At 24.6% G+C, this 23293-nt stretch overlaps 1 protein-coding gene across 9 annotated transcripts in view; it reads left to right on the forward strand.

The window, feature by feature from the left end:
• Positions 1 to 20772, forward strand: part of LOC111629485 — a 35195-nt gene extending 14423 nt beyond the window's left edge. Inside the window, exons 1-12 of one of the 9 annotated variants that reach the window (XR_002757344.1) lie at positions 4345 to 4489; positions 4574 to 4747; positions 11249 to 11472; positions 13560 to 13671; positions 16632 to 17107; positions 17466 to 17589; positions 17765 to 17883; positions 18163 to 18318; positions 19503 to 19803; positions 19999 to 20005; positions 20104 to 20218; positions 20391 to 20531. Coding sequence is in view for 5 of the 9 variants with exons in the window: in XM_023373422.1 (XP_023229190.1) it covers positions 13626 to 13671; positions 16632 to 17107; positions 17466 to 17589; positions 17765 to 17883; positions 18163 to 18318; positions 19503 to 19803; positions 20391 to 20537; positions 20633 to 20745 (1482 nt within the window). In the remaining 4 variants the exon portion in view is untranslated. Of the gene's footprint in view, positions 1 to 4343; positions 4490 to 4573; positions 4748 to 6689; positions 6715 to 11248; positions 11473 to 13559; positions 13672 to 16631; positions 17108 to 17465; positions 17590 to 17764; positions 17884 to 18162; positions 18319 to 19502; positions 19804 to 19915; positions 20006 to 20103; positions 20259 to 20390; positions 20538 to 20632 lie in introns of those variants that run through there. The other 8 variants (XR_002757345.1, XM_023373417.1, XM_023373428.1 and 5 more) reach the window with 8 other exon arrangements.
• Positions 20773 to 23293: the final 2521 nt, after the last annotated feature.

The following is a 23293-nucleotide window of genomic DNA, read 5'->3' on the forward strand; positions in this document are numbered from 1 at the left end:
TCTTCCGTGAAAGCATTCATAAAAGACAAATACCATTATTATACGTGACGGAAATATACCGCTATTTATAAATTACATTATTATTCATGAAAAAATTGTATTGTAATACGTGAATGAATGTACAAAGAATTATATTTTACACGTGAAAAAATATATTTTAAACCGTTTAAACGCTATCTAAGTAACATTAAACCTTGTTATAAAATGTATTACATTCAGTTTTTTTTTATCTACTTTGATCCAATTTATAGAAGTGATTAATAACGGTGCTACCGAGTGTTATGAATGTTGTTGTCATCACTTGCCTGAGGTAATTGAGTACTCCTTTCTCACTTAGAAACTGGACAATTGCCTGTGACGTCATAATTATCGTCAGATGGTTCAACCTGATATCAGGTTTGTGTATGAACAAGGTTAAGATGGAATTTGGGCGTGGTAATAAGAGATAAAGACGATAGAAAAACTGGGTTAACAGTCTAATATTGTAATGATGGAAACGAGAGTGTAGTTTCAATGTCATTTTTTTCTCAGAGTTAAATATCGAAGAACATTAAGACAGTTTTCAGTTAAAAATGAGTCAATTTAAGCAGTTATCTTACAAGTTAGACAATTTTTACTTCCAAAATTTCATAAGAAACAGACTTTCAAGTTCGAATAAAATATATCTGATACGAATTTATTAAACTTTAATAATTTACTAATTTAATTTTGATAATAAAAATACATTCGCCATAATTTAAATTATTATTATTATTATTATTATTATTATTGTAGAATATTTTTATAATATTTAAATTTTCTTTAATTGAAAAACATTTATTTAATGAATGTTGGGCTTTCCATCATAGCTTTAAGAATGTTGTGCAGGGAAGCCACTCAATCATCTACTTCTTCATCTTCGATTTCTTCACTTTAAAATTGGACTTGTTTATATCTTGTGAACAGATTTGTAAGCATGTTCGATAGTATTGACGTTTTCTTGATATATTGTTTTTAAAAAATTTTAGGAACGTGTCAAGGACACACAACCGTAGCCATTGAAAATCGAAAAATCTCTGTTACATAAAACCGACCATACGGATTTTCTTTTGGATTTTCGATATTACTTTCTGTTGCACAAAATGGTGGATATTTTATATATTCGTTGTATAAAATATACGAATCTAACCAAAGGATATACTTTATCGAAAAGTATCGCAGACATTTCAAAAACTTTTATTGTAGCTTGGTATCAAGAAAAGTATATACAATAGCTGATAAGAAAAAGGTGTAAATTCGTCAAAACTTTGTTTATCTTGCAAAAAATGAAAAAATATGAGACCAACAGAAAATAAAATTACATTACTATGTAACGTATACGTAAGAGAAGCCATCTCTATACTTATTTAATATTTTATATAGGAATATTTAATGCTAAATAATCGAATAAATTGTAATAATTTTCATTAAAACATATATTAATACAATATACATTTTTCTGATAACGAATTGTTTAAGTGGAAAAATGAATAATCAATTTTTACAACGTTAAAGGGAAATTTCGATCTGTCTATAGATTACCTATAATTTTTTATGTTTTATAAAGAGGAATCTCAAAAAAATATATAGATTATTATTATTTATTCTGTTGTTAAAACTAAATAAAAATAATAAGTTCTTTATTTTTAAATATAATTACATAAATATTAAACATCTTCATCAAAATCTTCCTACTCATTTGAGATCTGAGATAACTCCAATTAAGATACATCGAGGGGAAAAATAAGTAAATAAATATGTGTAATATAGAAATAAACTTTATTATTAATTATATAAAATATAATATATATAGAATTCGTTGTTTTAATATAACGAGTAAGAATGTAGAATAATTTTTAATAGTTCATAAAATTTATTCAAATTGTAAACATCAAAGAAGTATTTTAATGTATGATAAATATAATATTTCGTAAATTATTCAGTAGTCAGCTTTCATTATAAAATAAATATGTAGAGAAAATGATGGAAGGTAGGATGATGAATTGCTCATCTTGTTTTAGTGACTTGTCAACTTGTAATTTAATGAAAATTTTAATAAGCTTCATTAGATTTTTTTAAGATAATCTATGCTTTAAAATAATTCAAACGTACTTTGATATGATTTAATTAAATTTCAAAATATATTTATACATTAAACAGTAAAGAAAATATACTTTTTTTTAATTAACTTAATTGATGTTGTAGTAATAAAATTTAAATTAATTTTTATAGTTTATTTTTTTTAAAGATTTTTATCATTCTTCATTACGTTTCTATTAAAATATTATGAAGGAAAATGATAAAAAATTCAATATATCTCATATAAAACTCGTTATTTCAATGTAAGGAATGAAGTAATAAATGCATTTGTGTGGAAAGTTTTGTAGATAAAAGCCATGTATAAATATACCAATCTTGTTATAATTTAATTCCTTAACTTATTATTCCATATGTGTTATTATATGATTATATTCATATTAACAATATTAAATAGATTAATATAAACCGAATCATAATTAGTTTTCCATTTGTATCTATCTCTTAAAATATGAATGCGGCTTTGACTGCGAATTTCAATAAATTTGTTTGAATTCATGCGTAAACTAGAGAGATAATATCTTTAACATCATCATTATTATCATTTATATAAAATTATATATTTTGTTCCTTTAAATCTTTATTTTGTTTTGCTTTCACCAAAATTTTTAAAAAATTAAGAGCATTTTACACTGGTTTTTCCATTATTTTAACTTGAAAATTCATATAAAAAAAGGATACTTTACTGAATATCCTCATGAATATCCCCATTCCTATGAATACCCTGATAAGAACATTCATCCTGAATGTCCTTATAAAGATTCTCATGAATTCACGTCTATGAATATTCTCATTAGAATCGTTTTAGAAATGAATTTTTTATTATTTAATTTATATTATAAGGTATAAAAATTATTTTTAATTGATATAAATCATTCACGACTTTCTACACGATCATACAGCAAAGACACTGGTCTTTGCTGTGTGCAGAGGATGCAGAAGACCACAAAGTATAACTTTTCATATAAAAAGTATAAAGAAAACATGATATAAATTAAAGATTTATTTGATGAGTAGAAAAAGCAATCTATTTTTATTTATTTTAACGATTTTTATTAATATATTTCTAGAACTTTGAAAAGGGATGAGTTTCTACACTTGTAAGTAGGACGAATCTCATCTCATCTCTCTCGAGCATTGTTCCTAAGATTATATTTATAATTTATAAAATAAATTATAACTTATAAATCTTTTTCATCTAAAAAAAACTTAAAATAAAATAATTTAAAAAATATGCTGGTGTTGCTCCAAATTTTAATCTGTTTTCATTAATTTTATAATTTATACCACGAAGAATGCACATTTAGATTTATTATTAAAACGTAATTTAAAATAATTATTAATTACGTATAAGCTTTAGTTACATTTAGTAAGAGAATTTATCCAAATATTCAGTTTTAATAGTAACAACTTATTAATGTATCCTATCTTTACGTAAATCTTAAGTATAGAATATATCATTCGTAACATCAACATTTATGCTATATAATTTATTCTCGTGTCAGATTTTCTCATCAGATCTTTCGTAATATGCAATTTCTAAAATGAATGAACTATTCAAGGAATTGCATTTTACGAAAGAATTAATGTAAATTTCTAATTTGTTTAAAAAATATTTAACTGTAAATTTTCATTTTGTAAAAAAAAATTTCACGTAATGAATTATTTTTTTTCTATTACTCTAATTTTAAAATGTTAAATAACTTAAGAATTATTTTGAAGGACCATCTGAGAGCATTTTAGTAAATAATTGAGTATTTTATTTGAGAAAATTATTATATATTCTGTAAATTATCTTCATATTCATTGTTAAATTCATCTTCAATTTCAATTTCAACTTCATCTTCAGTTTTATCGTCACCTTCATCATCCTTATAGAAATTAGATTACTGGTCTATTTCGTCCCAGTTTATCATCATTCTCATTTTTTATTTATATTAAAAATTTAAAAATATTCTGTAAATAGTTTTTCTTTACAAATATATATAATAAATTAGGCAACAAATTTGAATCTAAAAGTAAGATTATTCAGAAAATAACACAATCTATTCCATTTTTCGAAAAATATATATAAACAATTTAACATCTGCTCCTAATGAAATCTTTTGGTTAAGATAATACAAAAACAGAAAGGTCTTTTATCGACTATTAGCATTCAATCCGTTGATTGGTTGAATACAAAATCACGTAACAATAAGCATATTAATCGAAGGTGTAGATTACACTTCAATTGAGTTTTTCTTTGGCAGATCGAAAAGTAAATCTTAATTGTCAGCAAAGTCATTTAATTCCTATCTGGATGGCCCCAAAATTGAAATTTTTATGTAAAAATTCTTAATTAAAATTAAAATTTCTTCGATAAATGATAAGGAAGGTATTTTTATTTAATTAATTAATTTTATTCCTATATTTTCGTAAGGATCATATTTATTAATGCACTTCATCTCATCTCTTTCAGGTTATGTGAATGTTTTTTCGTGTTTTTTTAAATCCAATCAACGAAACAAACACATTGGTACAATTTTTAGAACAATAGCCACTGACAGAAACATTAAAAATGGTCGTTGTTTGGGGCTATTTTGTGCATTTCAAAGAGAAATGTTCCTAAAAAATATGCCCCCCCCGTTTAGAGGTAGGTTCGATTGTATATATATATTTTTATAAATTATATTTTGGCATTCACGTTTAATAATAGAAACTTGTTTCTAGATTTGTAAATATTATTTGTGTACGTTTCGGTATGATTTATGACTTGACATTTGTCCTGTTCTCGTGATAATCCTGACAATATTCATATTAAACAACATTATAGTGTATAATTTAAGAAATTAATTATAAAATAGTTTGTAAAACGTTTTATAATTTATTTTTCAGTAAATTAAATCTGCAATGCCATGGAGTTATTGAGTGTAATGGTATGCATTAAATGCATTTTATCGTTAACATTTTCGGATTTTATTATAAGAAATGAACAGCCTTGAAATTTCGAGAGGCTATTCTGAATCTTTATAGTTTAAACAATAGATTAAATGACAAATATTAATGATAACATTCACTAAAATAACACGATAACATTGATAACAGCCAACTTTGTCGAACAATGAGCCCTAATTACAGAATAATTTCACATTTTTGAATCGCAAACGAGAAAAAACATTCCACAGAAACAATTTTGGAATTTTTCAAACACTTTTACAAAATATTTATATTATTATTTAAAATGAACTAACACTATTTTGTCCTACTTATATACTGTAACTAAAGACTGGTCCTGTAAAACTTAATCCCTATATCTAAGCAGGGTTTTAACTCCTATTTCGATTAATAATTAATGAATAAATCTAATTTTTGTCTTTGTTTCTTTAATTGTTTTTAAATTTACACAAAAAGTATCATCACAAGTTAAACCAGCATTTTATAATACTCTTACTCTATTGTAATATTCGTGTTCTCAAATAAAGGAAAGAGGAAGAAGTGATAGATAACGGCAATGTAGATAAAGATCTAGCTATTAATTCTCTTAAACAGTGGCCAATCATAGCTTTATGAGGCCCAGGAAAATATGAATTAGATGGTCCCTGTACAGTGTTGATTTCAAACATTTTCTTCGGAATTTTTGGGAGAAACTTCTGGTATTCGCATTCGTTTTTTAACGCATTTCTGCACTGTGCCAGTGCATCCTGTGCCTACAGTATAGGGTTATAGCCCAAATTTAAATTTAAATATTCTCACTACAGTCATAAGTTTATAAAAGATTGATTTTGACTGCCTGTTGGTGGTGGCTCCAGGCAATTGCCCTTTCTGTCCATAGGATAACGCGCCACTGCCTTTAAATAAACAAATAAAATGTGTTTTCTTCTGAACTTCGACTTGCTGTGGTCATAACTATAACATATAACAAGCCATTCCCTTCCACCAAATAATGACACACGCAAAAATGTGAGGCCCTGAGATGCATGTTTATCTACGCTTGTTTAATACATTTCCATTCTATATTCAATAAATTTTTTGATTACTTTTTACCGTCTAATTTGTTATTTTTTTTGTCGAGGATACCTTAAAATGATCTTAAGAGTCCAATTCAACTCCAAATTTGTTGTACTTATAACTTTGATCTTTTGTACCGCTCTTCTATCATAAAAGCGATATTGTATTACGGTTAGAGTTCGAGAGACGAGGATATCTCATCTTACTTCCTACGAGAGATGTAAATAGAATTACAAAAGAAATCTCTAAACATAAATTTAAATTTCTTAACAAAAATTGTATATTATTATAGAATCATATAGATTCAAACATGATTCAAAAATTCAGGATATTACATCAATTATAAAGAACATAAGAGAGATAAAGGAACGTATATAACTCTATAAATTTAATTTATAATTATAAAATACACGAAATTTCACTTATTAATTATCGAAATTTATAAATAACAAATTAATTATATAATATATTGACTCGAAAATATATTTTTACCGGATATAAGTAGTAAATAACAAGTGATAAGACAGGAAGTGATGCATCGTTGTTATTGAATATTTGTTTTGAATGTATGTAGTAAGAGGTCGAAAGTGGTTCCACATATCGTTCAACATAGTAAGTCAAAGTGTATATATTCATAAATAACAATTTTTTTTTTATTTCTAGATAGAATAAAATGAAGAAAAATCGTTTATTTATGGATAAAATAGTTTACAGTTTATGTCAAAAAACTAATATTTAAATTTTACAGTCACATATCACTGTCAGACCCAGACAGAATGAGTCAGAAAGGTCATTTTGTCGTGCCCGTACCTTAGAAGGGCCCCAAAATTTAGTTTTTTAAATAAAAAGCGTGATGATAAATTGATAAATGGAAGAAATTTGTTTTTATTATATAATTTTTTGGTTTTTTTGAAGACGTTTAAAGCCTTAACATTTATAATTTCTCTAGGCCCTATCTCATCCCTCTCAGGTCTGATCACTATTGTAATAAAATGCATTAAGAATATTTCTTAATAATTCTAAATTTGTATTTTGTAACAATTAATTATTCTTTTAATTTCTGAAATTAAAACTAATTTGTATCTAAATGTAATTTATTTTATACAAGCTGAGTATTTTCAATATTGTAGACTTATAAGACAAAATGGAAATTTTAATTTTATTTTAAAAAATTATTGCAAATTATACAATTAAAACACTAAAATGTAGCATTAAATATATCAATTATTATTAATAATTAGGCATTTTCTTCTGAAAATATTTATGTTTTATCTTATGTAATCTTATTTATTCTTAAGTGAGGCCTTTATAAAACTACTTTTCTAATGTCCTTATCATTGTAAAATAGATAAATAATTAAAATGTACTTACCAAAATCACATATAAATTTGTCAAACTAAAATTCGAAACATCTTTAACCATTTAATGTCAACAATTAAACTCCCTGTTTTCTAACTGTGTTGGGCAGTCTTATACAGAATTTCGTTAATCCGGCACATTCGGAATGGTGCCGGATTATCGAGCGGTTTATATTTTTTTCAAAATTCGATACGCTAAATACATAGCAGTATATTTTGTACCAGCGCGTGCTGATGTATGCTTTCGATTTGTTATGCATGCTCTTAAGATACAGTGCATGACTACACTGTGTTAAGATTGATTAAGAATCTAAAACAAACGTTAATGAACACGTTATGATATAAATTCAACATTTACAAATAATTAGTGTGAATGTATTTTCTCTCACATGCACTGTGTGTTGTAGTTACAGGCTGAAATTTGCCATTTCAAGAAGTTTCTAGACATTTCTTGAAGCCCCAATACGACCTGTAATAGACATTTATTTCCAATTTTTCTTGTCACTTGTCGAAATGTTAGCCTGAAAACTTGTGCCCATTTCAGCATCTGTGTAATGAAACTAGTCATTTCATGTTAATGTCTAACAGCTCTTTAGCACCTGACGTAAAATAAAACAGCCGAATATTTCTACACTTCTGTGTATTATAACTTTTTCGAATGTGAATTTTTTTTATTAAAAAAACATACCTTTTTTAATAAAACTTAAATAATTTTAATAAATAATAACATCTTGAATTTAAGAATGTTTAATTAATGTAAAATATTAATAAAATAATATAAATAGACTGCATAGATTGAGACTTAACCGTATATTCTGGATTAGCGGATAACGGATTAACGGACGTATACTGTAGTTTATATGGTTTTTCAGTAATACATTTATTTCTTAACCACCAGAAAATGAATTTATTTACAAAGTTATTTTAATTACACGAAAAAGAAATAGAGGATGGCTCAAAAATCAGTTAACATTTTTCCCAAACCCTTATCAGAAATTTATGAAAGAAATTTTTAATTTGTGTATTGAAAACGATTTAATTTTGAATAATTTTTATAAAAATTGCCGAAATATGACATAAATTTAACCTTTAAGTTGATTAATTGACTATTGGGCCACTCTATACAACTATATTGCCTAGCTAAATACCGAATTATAACAAAAAAATCTGTTTGATGATGCCATAAAAACTTGATATATTGAAGCTATATAGCAATATCTTTCCTGAGTTAGTCAATGCATCCGTATCATTCAATAAAAATAACATATTAATGGATTATTATTATTAAAAAGATATCATTTTTATAACTTTTTTTTGTTATATTTAACAAGTATATTTTTATACCTTTTGCATTTTTGAAATTTTATGAATTTCATAAATATTATATTACTACTACACTCATGTTTTATGATTAATAAAAAAAGATAATAAAAAAAAGTAAAAAATTTGCTGTTTCAAAAATTCCTAGATGATAAACTGTATAAATACAATACCCATTAATTATATTTAATTTTAAACTATTCATTACTAATAAATTAGCATTCATTAAACTATTATAATGTTTCTGTTTTACGAGATTTATATAAAACTCTATCTATAAATTATATTTTCTTTATTAACATATATGCTTCTAATAAATTTATAATATTATATGATACGCCTCTAAATATACTGTATGCCTTTAGGCTATATTCCTTATTCTGTATGCTTTATGCACCCTTTAATCTTTAAATATTTTACTTTGTATGCCTTATTCCATATGCCTTTATATACCTTATTCTATGTCTATATATAGTTCATTATATATGCTTTTATATACCTTCATATACACTGTTTTATATGCTTTTCTGTTTTATATTTCACTCAAAAAATAAAATTTTTATGAATTTTTTTTATTTAATAAAGTTATAATTTCCTCTTTTTTATAATTCTTATTTAAATGTATTTTTTAATAAAAAATTCCGTTAGAAAAATTAATTAATTTTATAGAAAATATATTTATATTTTTAAAAATATCTCATTAAGATTACTTCTGTATTTAAATTACTCGTTGTGAATGTATTTCCTCATTCTGACAGTCAAGTTCAAATAGAGGAGATGAGCAAGGTCACTTGACCTTGGATCCATATACAGAGAAACTCAAAATTTATTATTTTATGTAAAAAATTATAATATAGGCTACTAAAACAATTCTCTCGTATCATATATTTTCACATAAAAGATTAAATTTTTGGAACCTCTCTGTGTCCTAGCTCCTCTCTGTATGAGGGGGATAAGAAATATCATTTGCTTACTCCCTTTATATAAATCTATAGCACATATATCAAAGTTTTGTCTGATGAATAGTAAAAATCTGTTTTTATTTGTTGCGTTTATTCATATATTTTAATAACTGGGTCAGGCAGGCTCCATATATAACCTATATTTAAAATGTATTTTCAATTTATTAAAAAAAATGGTCTATTCATTACTTAAAATTGAAGAAACGCATAAATTCGGTTTTGTATTGGATAGTACAGTACATAATTTTGAAAAAATAAAGAATTTTTAAAATTACTTTTAAAATTAAATCGGTGTTCGTACATTGAATATTGTACAATATTGAATTGAACAGTATTTAAAGTCACTGCAATCCTTCAGAGTATAATTAATAATATTTTTCTTCAATGACGTTCGTGTTGAAAATATCAAAATTTTGATGCCTTGGAGATAGTTCGAATATAATTTTTTTAAAAGATGAAGTATAGATTGTGTGAAAACAATTTTTATCTAGACAATCGCGAGCCATCTCTAGAAGAGTCCCTAAATGACATTATTGCAATGATCGTGTGTCCCATGCTGATCGTGACTGTTTCCGAATGATCGTGACTCATTCAAAAGTAACACTTGGCTCTAGAGAACAAGCAACTCACAGTTACACTCTCCATCAGACCGAAATTAAGGAGTGCGATAGTGGTCAATACGTGCTTTCCTGTAACTGAAAAATCTGTAGGAACCATTGTTTTGATACAAAACCATGATTTTACATCCAATAAAAAAAGATTTTGCATAGTGTCTGAAGACAGATTTGACTCCATTCCATACTATAATGATAATATTCATCATTAGAAACGAACTATGTATCAAATAACGTTATCTCGCTGTTTCCAGACGTGTAACAACTTCTCGTTTGAAAGAATTTGTTAAATAGTACCTTCGTGACATTATCAATTACGTAGAGAATTCCAACTTAGTTAATTAAAATTCGTGATATTGTTAACAGAAGTGATTTTAAACATTTAATACATATGCATGATAATTTGTATACATTGAATCATTTCCTCTTGTTTATCTAGAAATTCTTAATTTGCTTATTTGTAAACAAATATAGATGAAAATTATTATTAATAACAACTTTATTTATCAAATTATCTTACCATTATCACTTTTAAAGCATTCATGAATGAATAAATGTAATTTGTATACATATCCTGCATGGTCAAGGTCATGTATATTACAGGAAGATGAAATTTTCTAGGGCATAAATGGATACTTTAATTCTATAATCCTATGTTAAAGCTTTAAATTATAAAAAATAAAAACTGTTATTTTTTAAAATATTGTATAAAGATTTTATCTTAAATCCTGTTGTGATACAAATATAAATAAATATGAGACCAGAATATAGCAGCAACGTGCCCAAAATTATCAAAATTTCAAACTTGACTGCAAAAGGAAGATAACTAGAGACCAAATGTTTATATACTTATTTTCTTTGGATTTTTATTTATATATATTTTTTTATCTAGCTCAAAACTCGTCACGTTTCAAGAAACTTTCAAGACAAGAACCCACGACAGATGTAAAATATACTTTAAACGTGACATATTGAATTTTCCTGCTTGGTTTAAAATGAACTTTTTTCTTTATTGAATAATTCTTTCATCGTTCTTCAGGATGATTATCGTGCATGCTGTATACATAGTGGAATTTTTGAAAATCATGCGAGAATTTAAAGAAAATTGAGGACAAGGTGACTATAATCTATATATCTTTCACGAAATTTTGAAAAGAAATAAAAATATATATAGGCCTATATTTTTAATTAACGAAAGCTTAAGAAATTTATTGCATAAAATATCCCATAACATTTTCGCGATTTGATTAAAAAGACAAGAATAAATCAAATAAAATTAATGAATAGAAATATAAATTATCAGAGAAACAAACAAATTTTTCTTCTTTACAGAAGCCAAAGTTAATCTATAGATCAATCAATTTTTCCCATTAATTACCATTAAAAGCCCCGCAATATGCTCTCACCAAGCGTAACACACATTAAAGTAAAGGGGAGAAGAAGAGAAAAAAAAAAGAAGAAAGAAAAGAAAGAAAAAAAAAACAAATACTAAATTGAAAAATGGAAATTTTTCTTTACTGATTCGTATTTTCCGTGTCAAACCGATATTCTGCTTTTATTTAAATACTCAGAGATCAGAATTATAAATGTATAATTATTAAAAATACATTCATATATAAATATAAAAGATATATCAAAGACATATTGAATCAATTTTTTACGTAGTTGATTACGTAAATGGAATAACGTCATCAAATTGCTGCAAGTTAAAGGGTTTCGATTTGCTGCTGGTAATTTTATATTTAGTAAGAATTATCGAATATTTTCTTTAGATAGAGAGATAAAATGACACGAATATCAATAAAGTTCAGAAGTTTCGTTCATTCGAATTCGAGTTATTTTATAAATATATATAAAGGGAAAGGAATTAAAATTATTAATAATTGTGTCGGCTCTGAAGAATGTCAATATATTTTATTTTTTATTTACTATTTAATAAAATATTTGATTTATAATGTATAAAAAGGAAATAACGATTTTAAAAAAAAGGTTGCAAATTTGAATTATTTTATGTAAAAATATNTTCTATTTTTTTTTTTCCTTTTTCAATTTTGAATGGACGAAAAAATAGTAAAAGTGTAGAAAAATAAACTTTTAAAATTTCTTCGAAATATAAAATAAAATTTTATATAAATCAATATATTATTTTAATTTATTATAAATTTTTTCAAATAGATTTTAATTTTGTGTAGTCAAGTAAATAAATAAAGTTACCGAATACTGTATTACACATTTATACATTTTTGCTTGAATTTATAATTAAAAGAAAAAATATTACAGTATTTAGAATTACTGTTTGAATGAAATTTAAAAGTAGAATTTTAACAGGAATTTATAACATACTTTTTACATTTGTATATTTGAGATTCTTTGAAATAAAATTGAAAACGTGTTGCTGAATAGAATTATTCTTATTTCCTTATTCCAGATGTAATATATAACCTTATCAATCAATGTTTATCGACTTATGGGCTGCAGTCATGGTTACAGAAGCATTGATGATTAGTGAGCGTAAGACATACGATCGGAATAGAGTGATTAACCTTTCACATAACGAAAAAGAACAACTTTTTTCTAAATTTACCCGAATATTTACATTAACTACCCACTAAAATATGAAATTTATGATTCAACATTCTAATATTCTACTTTTCTTGATAAATTATCGTATATTAATTCTGAATATTCGTTTCAAAAATGGATAAATGTAATAACTTTAAACAGAAAATAAGATATAGTCTAAATAATTTACATAATAAAAACCTTCTCTGTATGATGCATTTCAAATATTATTGTATGAAAAATAACAAGGTTATTCTAAAATTCCTCAATTTAAATCTATAACAGACTTTATAAAACCATAAGTTATATAGGAAAAAAAAAACATTTGCACAATAAAAGAAATCCTGAATACATTCAGCATTACAGCTTTCTAAACATCCTAACGGAATCATTATATTCTTTGAAGTATTAAAAATGTTGTAATAAATCAACAAAGAAATGTTGAAGGTACATAAAGGTAACATATTCAGAGGGAGATTGTGTTATTGCATAAGTCGGTTATAGTCCAGTGGTTCAATAGACGTGAAGTCAGTTGAACCACAGGAACTGGAACTGTCCTGGAATTCTTCTATTCATTTTCTTACAACCTTTAGCACTTGATGCAAGCCACTGCACTTAACTCTTGACTTTTTTATTTGTAGCTGCTGATCCAAAGAATTTTCTCCAGGGATTTAGATTCAGGTGGAGATGGTTTAATATCAGACATCATGTGGAAAACTGAATGCAGAAGAAATAGTATGCCGGTTTCTAATGGTAAATATCTTACCACTTATTTTCTTTTAACTGAATTTATGTTATTTTTCATAAACGTCATAGATTTTTTTCTTAATAGCAAAAAATTTATATATATATATATTATGGATTTTAATATTGAAAAATCTATAATTGTGACGCGACAATTTTTTATAAAAATTTATTTAATCGTTCGTGCTTATAATGATGGAAAAGAAAATTAACAAAGTTGGAAGTGATTCAGAAACAAAATTTTAATTCTGTTTTATTTATTTTCTGTTTATTTTTACTTTTTTGTAACAATCAACATTTTAATTTTCTGCCAACTTTTTCAAATAAAATATTTATAAAACTGATAAAAGAAAATCTTGTAAATGCTATGACAAATTTACAATTTATTTTCTTTTAATAAAATCGTATATACATTTTTCTTAATGCTGGACTGAAAAATACATAAATATACTTTTAAAAATTTATAAGCTTTTTGATTAACTAAATTTAATTTTAGAACTGTGTAGATTACAAATTTAAATTTAATTTAATTTTATAAATTGAAAATAAATGTAAATTTGAAGTTAAAATATTTTTAATGGATTGGATAAAAATGTTTTCTTATAATTCCATCTCAAAACTGTATAGAAATTTATCTTAATTTAAAAATCTTAACTACGAGTAACCTATATAAAGGAAGATGTAGAGCCAAGAAACTTCGTAAAAATAGAAAAAAAAACATGCAATTCAGGACACAATAAATTACATAATATCTATTTTCTTCCATGTATAAGCTTATATATATTTATAGGCTTATATCTAATGATTTCCTTGAAGTTAAAATAGTTTGCAACGTAACTTATCGAAGGCGTAACATGACTATAGTAGACGGTTAATTTGCCGTGACTTTCAGTTTAGACAAGGTCGACAGCCAGACTATACTCCACCCACCGACTTACCACCACACCCAAATATTGCCACTGGATGCCAAGAAGGGGCAGAAGCAGTCTGTCAATCATTCTTTATTAATTTAAAACTAAAAACTATTGTTATTGAGATTAATCACTTCTATGACTCATAAATGACACCGAGAATGATTATATTTTCATAGAATGTGGATAAAATGTATAGAAAGATTTATCTCTTGAATGAGATTACTCGAATCGAATCAAAGTGGTGAACTATTAGAGCAAAAGAATAGCTTCAATTGACACAGGTTATGTGACCGTGACCCTTTAAGAAAAATTGCTTACAATAGGAACTAAGCATTGCATGAAGTTCCTTGTTATTGTAAAACAATAATAATAATAAGAGGGATGGAGTTAATCCGCGATTTAGATTAAGCAATCAGACCATTGTCGTTGATAAATATAATCACGTCATGCAACATCATTAAATTCTTTATTGTTCTCCACCTTGATGAAGCTCTACGTGAGAGAATGGGGAATATATTATGTAGCTTAATTGAATTAGATTAGTACGGTTAACATGATAGACTATTAAATAAATTATGTTCGAGTATTTTATGGCTTGATTTGATCTAATTACGGTTTTAAAATATATTTCTTTCAAGTATTTTTATATTTGATTTATGATATTTTTCATTTTCATTAGATACATTCGAGGATAAGACGATTCCCTTTAAAAAATAAATGATAAAAATTCAATTCTTAATGAATTTACAAGTTAAAAAACAAACTTAATTATATTTAAAACACATTTTGATTTATTTTAATACCTACTTAATTACGTTTATCACAATCCATTTCATTTTGCATTTAACTATATAATTACAGGCAATAGATTTTAATTTTGTTTATTACACTTAATTATGTTTAATCAAATTATTTTTCCATTTTATCAATTTGGTAAATTTAATCTAAATCATTAATATTTCACCACTCCATTACATTTCATCCTTTTCTCCATATTTATCTTTTACTCGATTCTTTGTTATACTTTAACAAATTTAATTAAAGTTTTGGTTAAAAATTACCATTTTAAAACTATTGTTTCCCCTGTAATATGTTATCAAATATTGTCAAATTTGAGAAAATAACAAGAAGTATTAATTAAAATAAAGAAAAATTCATGGAATTCAATTTATATAATGTTTACGTTAAAAAGAATGAATTATTCCAGAGAATTGCTTAACAAACAGAAAACTGGAAATTAATAACATTTTTATACCATAATTTACATAATTTTATTTATTATAATACTTAACATTTGTAATAATTTCTAAATTAAAAACGTACAAAATGATTATATAAATTAAATTTTAATAAATTTAAAATTTACTTTTATTCTTACATTCATTAAAAATATAAACAGATAAATATCATTAAATTTTAATTAAAAATATGTAATTAATTAACTATTTTATGTGTCAAAGAAAATGGGATTTCGACACATAAAATTATAATTAAATTTAGAAAAAACATTAATTACAACATTGATTTTATGTAATATAAAAACATAATTAAATATTATTAACTTTTATAACAATTTTATTATATTTTAAGCACATTTAACTTCATAATTTTTATTAAAATTCTTCGAAATAAAGAAGTAAAAGTTCTTAATCCATGACTTAAGAAACTAAAATTATCTCTCGTTATCCAAGAAAATAGAGAAATATACTCATTATGGCTTATCCTAGAAAAAAATTCGAGTCAAATCTCTCTGGAGACATAAGCTTCTTTCCGAGTATAAACATGATAATAACGTTCTAAAACAACCGATAAAAGTAAACTCATATTTACTTCAACTAATAAATTTCTCTCATTAACCTTAAGCGTGTTCTTCAATTACATATTTCTCATCACTTTGGCAATGTAATTCTACTGTTAAACAATCCCGAATTAAATTAGTTTACTTATCATGGCCCGTATAATGAAGAAATTTAAAAGCTTAAAACGTTAATAATTAAAAGATTATATTAAATTGTTATTTAAATATTTACTTTAATTATTAAATTATTATTTTAGGATTTTACATACTCCGTGTCATCATCTTTAATTTTATCATTTGTGGATTATCGAGTCCACCCGAAGAGATTGACGAACTGTCATTTAGAGATTATCCAGCTTATACATATCCATCCATGAGAAATCGTCTTACGCCTTTTAAACGATTATCACATGCAACTATGGTGTTAAAAGACGATCAACCCGCCATTTCAGAATACAATGTACTCACTAATTTTGATTTTAATGCTTCTTATTCGGATATGATTCCAAGATTTCGAGTTCGGAGACCTCATGTTAAACGTAAAACTTTGATACCAAAAGCTGATACAAGATACTTGAGAGATACTCTACAACATCATTTTAGCTCCGTCAGAGATGATTCGGATAATGGAAGTTTGAAATTCAAAGCTCGTGATATTTTATTAAATAAAATGAAAGAATATAATCTTGATATCGTATTGCATAATTTTACGGCCGTGGAATTAAGTGATGCCGTAAGTAAAATAAAATTAAAATTATGTTAAATTATTTATATTATTATTATAATACAGTATTTTAAAAAGTTGTTTGACTTTTTTAACGATAGATGGCGCCATAGCTTAACTGTAATTATCTATAATTGTAATTAACAAAAAAAAAGTTAACTCAATGTAATTGATTATTTTTAAGTTTAATTACNATTTAGTTTCTAAATTATATCTCGTAGGAAAACTCCTTTGACAACTTAGAAATTAATTTTATACATTCATTAGTAAGTTAATTAATTAAAATTTTAAACTGAACGGCTAATTATAAAGGATAGTAATAACCACTAATTATCAATTAAATTTCTATTAAATTTTAATTTTACAGGATGATGTTTCTATTATCGAAGGAGTAAATGTAATTGGGATTTTGCACGGACGTAATTGGGGAAAATCACAAGATGGAATATTGTTGATTGGTGCACATTATGATACAGTACCCAATTCACCAGGTTATGATGACAAAAATTACTTGATTTCTGTAATTTAAAACAAAGTTATAATAATTTTAATTAAATAGTGACAAGAATATCATAGATTAATTACTGTAACACAATTTTCCACGCCTTTTAACGATCGTTAATTATAAGTATCGTCTCATCATTAAAATTAATTTTAAAATTTCAGGAGTCGACGATAATGGTTCCGGTGTATCTGCTATGTTAGAAATAGCTAGAGTACTTAGTTTATATAACTGTAAGTTCAAGAACACGATTATTTTCGTAGCTTTTGATATGGAAGAAGTGGTAAGTAAAAATTGATAACTCAATTTAATTGGGTGATTCAAAAGTCAGTTAACCATTATAAAGATTAAATTGCTATCTTCGTCAAATACTTAAACATTTAATTACATTTTTAAAATCATGTTTTTCGTCAATTTTATATAATAAAAACATGTTCTAAACTTAATTTACAATTATATTTGGAACGTACATTAAAACACGGTTAACTGATTTTTGGCTACTTTTTACACTATTATTATTATTTTTATTTATAAAAATTATTACAATTATCTTTAATTTTAGGGTGGTTTAGGTAGTTTATATTTTGTAAGAGATTTCTTAGTTCCAGACATTTTACAAAAGAATAAAGGACATTTTCAAGGTGCTTATATCCTAGATTCTGTTTTAAATTTTGATAATAACATTAATTCTCAAGAAATCCCTCAAGATATCAGAAAAGTAAGCTTGTTAAACAATTAATTTTTTTTAAAAACTAAGTGTATGTGTGTGCGTATGTATACTAACTATACGTATAGCTTTTATATAGTAAACAATGTTTTAAAAAATTTTATTTATATTAAATTCTAATTTTAATTACCTCAGGTTTAAATATAATTATCAGAAGCAATATTATAAAAATTTCATGAACTTTAACTGTTTTCGGCTGGTCAATCTTACCATTGAAAGAAGTTAACGTGGCTATTAACAGGTCTTAAGAGAGGAGTGATAAAAATTTTAGTGGTTAAATCCTACTAAAAGTTTAGTGATGATGTTGAAAGCTTATTAATTGGATCTTTAAAATTTAAATACCACAAAATTTAAGAAAAATATAATTATTAAATTAGCATATACATATTTTAATTAATGCTACTGAAATTTAAAAAAAAATCTAATATTGAAGCATTTAATTGTCATTTAATTTATCATTTTTTTAATATATTTTTTATATATTGAATAAATAGGATTATTGATTCAGAAAACGTATTTTTGAAAGAGAAAAATCTTTAAATATGTCTGTTATATTTTATCAACATATTGCAGAATTTACAGCAAATCTATATAAGTTGGCAATGCAACAATGTAACAATACAAATATTGAGCTTGCAATGATATTTTTATGTGAAAAGCATACATAACTTATATCGTTGCCGACTTTTTCTTCTTTTTATTCAATAAACCTGCCAAACAAAATACAATTTCTCTTTTCTCTCAATTGCTACTTTCATGATTACGTACCATGAGATTTATATGTCAACACTTATAGAACAGGATTACTCAAAGATTTATTTATCATTTTTTTTTCTAAGTTCCTTTTTATATACGTGTAGTACTTTATAACTTTTCAAAAGATTTCATTCAGATTTCCATATAGTGTATTGATTATTATTTTTTTATTTTTTACTTAGAATTTTAAATTAACTTTAGTTTCTAAATTTTTCTGTTAAATTGATTTTGTTTATAAAAAAAAACAATAAATAAATTGTAAAATTATTTTTGTTTTTTTCCATTAAAAAAATTGAAATTATTTATAAAATAATATTGAAAAATGCTTAGTATTTTTTTTATTCAGATTTTCTAAATTTAAAATTCTAGTTTTATTTTTAAATTTTATTATTTATTTAATTTTTTTTATTTTTTTCCAGGTGTTACCATCTTTATCTAGACATATAGCAATAGGTGGATATCGAGGAAATTTTCTAGCGATGATGTCAAGATGGACAATGGATGCTCATCTTTCATCCCAATTATTAAAATCTTGGGAACAGCTGGATCAACCTCAATTTAAATTATTCCACATGGGTATAAATATGGGAAGTCGTGTACCACCCATGAATATCCTAGCTAAACACTTAAACTTTTTAAGAAGTGATCACGTTATGTTTTGGTATCATAATACATCTAACGGTCCCAGTTCTCTAAATGCTGTTCTTATCACAGATACAGGTATTAAATGATCGCTTATATAATTAACGATGATGAATTTTTCATAAGTAACGCTATATGTATATATCTGAAATTCTTTTTAAAAATTATATAAACATTCTCTTATTATTAGTATTATTGTTGTTGATGAAGTTGCTGATTGTTAGTTATTTTAGTGTGTCCTCTTCAACCGTTTTTTATAATTTTGTTTTAAAGCTGCAAGGTGTTTATCTTTATAACAAGTGGCTCACTTATAACTTACAATAAGTATTGTAACTAATGCTCTGGATTTTTAAGAATACTGAAGTGTTGTATTTACAGTTTAAAACAAGTGGAAATATGAATCCTATGAGAATTCGAAAGAATTTAGTTTCTAAATTATATCTCGTAGGAAAACTCCTTTGACAACTTAGAAATTAATTTTATACATTCATTAGTAAGTTAATTAATTAAAATTTTAAACAGGATGCATAAATGTAAGCTTCACTCCCTCTTTAAAATAGTCGAAATAAATTCAGTAAATATTTATAACAAAATTGAATTATCTGTATTTATGTAAATAGTTTACATAATCTTTTCAGTAACTCTTTAACCTTGTTTAATTTCAGCACTATTTCGTGGACGAATGAGACATTGCTACCATTCTTTGTGTGACGATTTAAGTTTTATCACCCCTGAAAATTTATTGTTTGTTAAAAAATTAGTTGATGCATTAGTTATAACATTAATAAATATCTCTGACGGATATTGTCCAGGTAAAGAGATCTATGTTAATGAAAATTAAATGTCTTGTTTATGTTTTTCTTTCTTTCTAATTTACGTATGAATTTTCATGATTTTTCTTTTTCAGAGCCAAGTAGTGAAGCTTTAAGTTCTCGCATTTCTCAAGCAAGTCAAAGGAAGTCAATAAATAAATATCTCATCTTTCTTTGTTTGTCATTTTATTTTTATAAAAAATTGTGAATATTTCTGTGATTTTTTTTTTATAAATTCTGTACATTTTAAATACAAATATACATTAAAATTTTCTTATTAAATTTAATTCTAATTAATTAAACGTTAAGACGAATCCCTCAAATTCGTTTTAATTTCATTCGCAAGAACATTAAGTAGAGTACACAAAGATAAATCGAATTATTTTCTTTATTAAAAATTATTTATAATTTTTAAAATATATAAAATTAGAAATTATGAGCTGATATTTATTTTATTTTCACTGAATTAAATGTAATTCCTGTTGACTTAAAAATTGTCTTTCGAATTCTTATATATTTTTCTATTTTCTCTTCTAATTCTGACAAGTAAATAGCCTCTTCGGTTGGATTTTTTTTCCTTCTTGTTTTTTCGGTCAAGAAGTCGTTAAGTTAGATTTTAGTAGGAAATAACAAAAGAAACTAACGGATTTGAGGCAAAAGATTGCAACAACAATGAGCTGATAACTATTTGAAAATTGATTTTTTCCAAGAAAAAATTGATGAAATCTGCATTTAAATCGTTTCAAAAATTACTGTTTATAAATTACGATTTAGTGAAATTAATTTTAAAAAATTCTCGTGTATTTTATAAATAAATTAATACTTTAATTTTCAAGTAAATAAATTAATTATAATTATAATTTTCCTTATAAACAAATTAAAAAATACAATTTTCCACTAAAATAATAGGGAAGATTTGATAGAAATTTAATTAAAATTTTTCTATCTTGTAGATTTATTTATTAATGTATAATTTTGACATGATGTTACATTAAGAATAATCAATTTATCTTCGACTAAATTCCCAGAGTAACATCAAGCAATTGTTATTATATTAAAGTAATAATAATGGCTTAATTTTCAATCAAAAATTTCGTCTCTTAACATTATTTTATAAAAATAAAATAAAATAAAAATTACAACTATTTATCCTTCAAGATGATAAACAGAATTTTTGAAATATCTTTGTATATAGTTTATTTATATTTTTATATCCTTAGAAAGTATCTAGAATGATTTTTTTCTCTGTTATTAATGGTTTCGATTATGTCATAAGACAGAAATAAAGTATTGGAAGTGATTTATTGATATTATTTATTACTTATTTAGGTTATAATGTCATTTATATCTCTTTCGTTATTGAATTGAATGTGTGATTGATCATTTATCAAGTAAAATCATTATTCAGATATTTTATAGAAATAAATTATTGTTTTTTTATTTTGATTCTTTAACATTAATGTCGTTAACCTTACGGTGAAAACATTTTGAAGGACGTTATAAGTTTTGATACAAATTATACTGATTGTAATACACAGATTTCTATTGATATTTATTTCACTGTTACTGATTTTGCTGATACTAAGATCGATTTTTGGAATCTTAATAATGACGTACTGTTAAATATGATACATTGTACAATATCAAATTTGGCTTACTGTGTGATTTTATTGATATTAATACTCATAAAATCACGATACTAATAATACTAATAATGATATTACCTTACTCATACTGATATTAAGACAGGTCTTAGATAATGATATAGATTTCGCCAATACCAATATTGATTAGTGATATGATTAGTAAAATCTTTATCAATATCCGTAAAACTTGTCTTAATATCGGTAAAATCAGTATCAGTAAAATAATATCATCATACTCTGCATTAGTAATTAGTATTAAAAATTTGATGAGTTTGTATAAGATATATTATGATATAGATTTGACTATGAAAAGAATATAAATATTAAAAATTAAATAATATTGTTATACTGATACTAATTTTACTGATATTAAGACAGATTTTACAGACAATGATATAGATTTTTCTAATACCAATACCGATTACAGATACTAATAATGATGTAGATTATATTGATACTGATTTCACTTATATTTAGGATTATTACGAATATTAATACTAAAGCAGATTTGCTCTCACTAATAACTTATTGATGCAGAGTTCACTTGGCATTAATACTGATTCAGATTTTGATATTGATAGTGATTAAATTTTACAGTTAACTTGTGCAAATTTTCTTACATTTATATTAAGTAATCCTGAATTTTAAAAAGGAACATTTTAATGGAACTAAAGAAGGGGAACATAATCTAATGTTTGTTCATTATTGTTTTTATGATCGAAAGTATTTTACATAAATTATGAGTTTAATTAGTATTAATTTGCATACGATATTTTTGTCAGTTGAGGATTATTTTTGTGTAACTATACTCAAGCGATTATGTAAAATGAACAATCTTTTACCTTCAAAGAGAAAAAAAAATTTAAAAATATTTCATGTTTAATCTTTAAAAATGTCTTTTTATTATTATATAAAACTTTTAAATAAATTTAATTCAATAAATAAAAAATTTTAATCGCAATTAATTAATTACAATACACAATTATCATAATTAAATTCTTCAAAATGATTTCTACGAAACTCATTATAAATGTAAATAAATGATAAATGAAATTAATAGTATTTAACTTCATTCTCATTTAAATTAATATTAAAATTAAAAGTTTTAAA

The sequence above is a fragment of the Centruroides sculpturatus genome, unplaced genomic scaffold, assembly GCF_000671375.1.
Source record: "Centruroides sculpturatus isolate CEXI.00-Female unplaced genomic scaffold, Cexi_2.0 scaffold73, whole genome shotgun sequence".
Lineage (NCBI taxonomy): Eukaryota > Metazoa > Arthropoda > Arachnida > Scorpiones > Buthidae > Centruroides > Centruroides sculpturatus.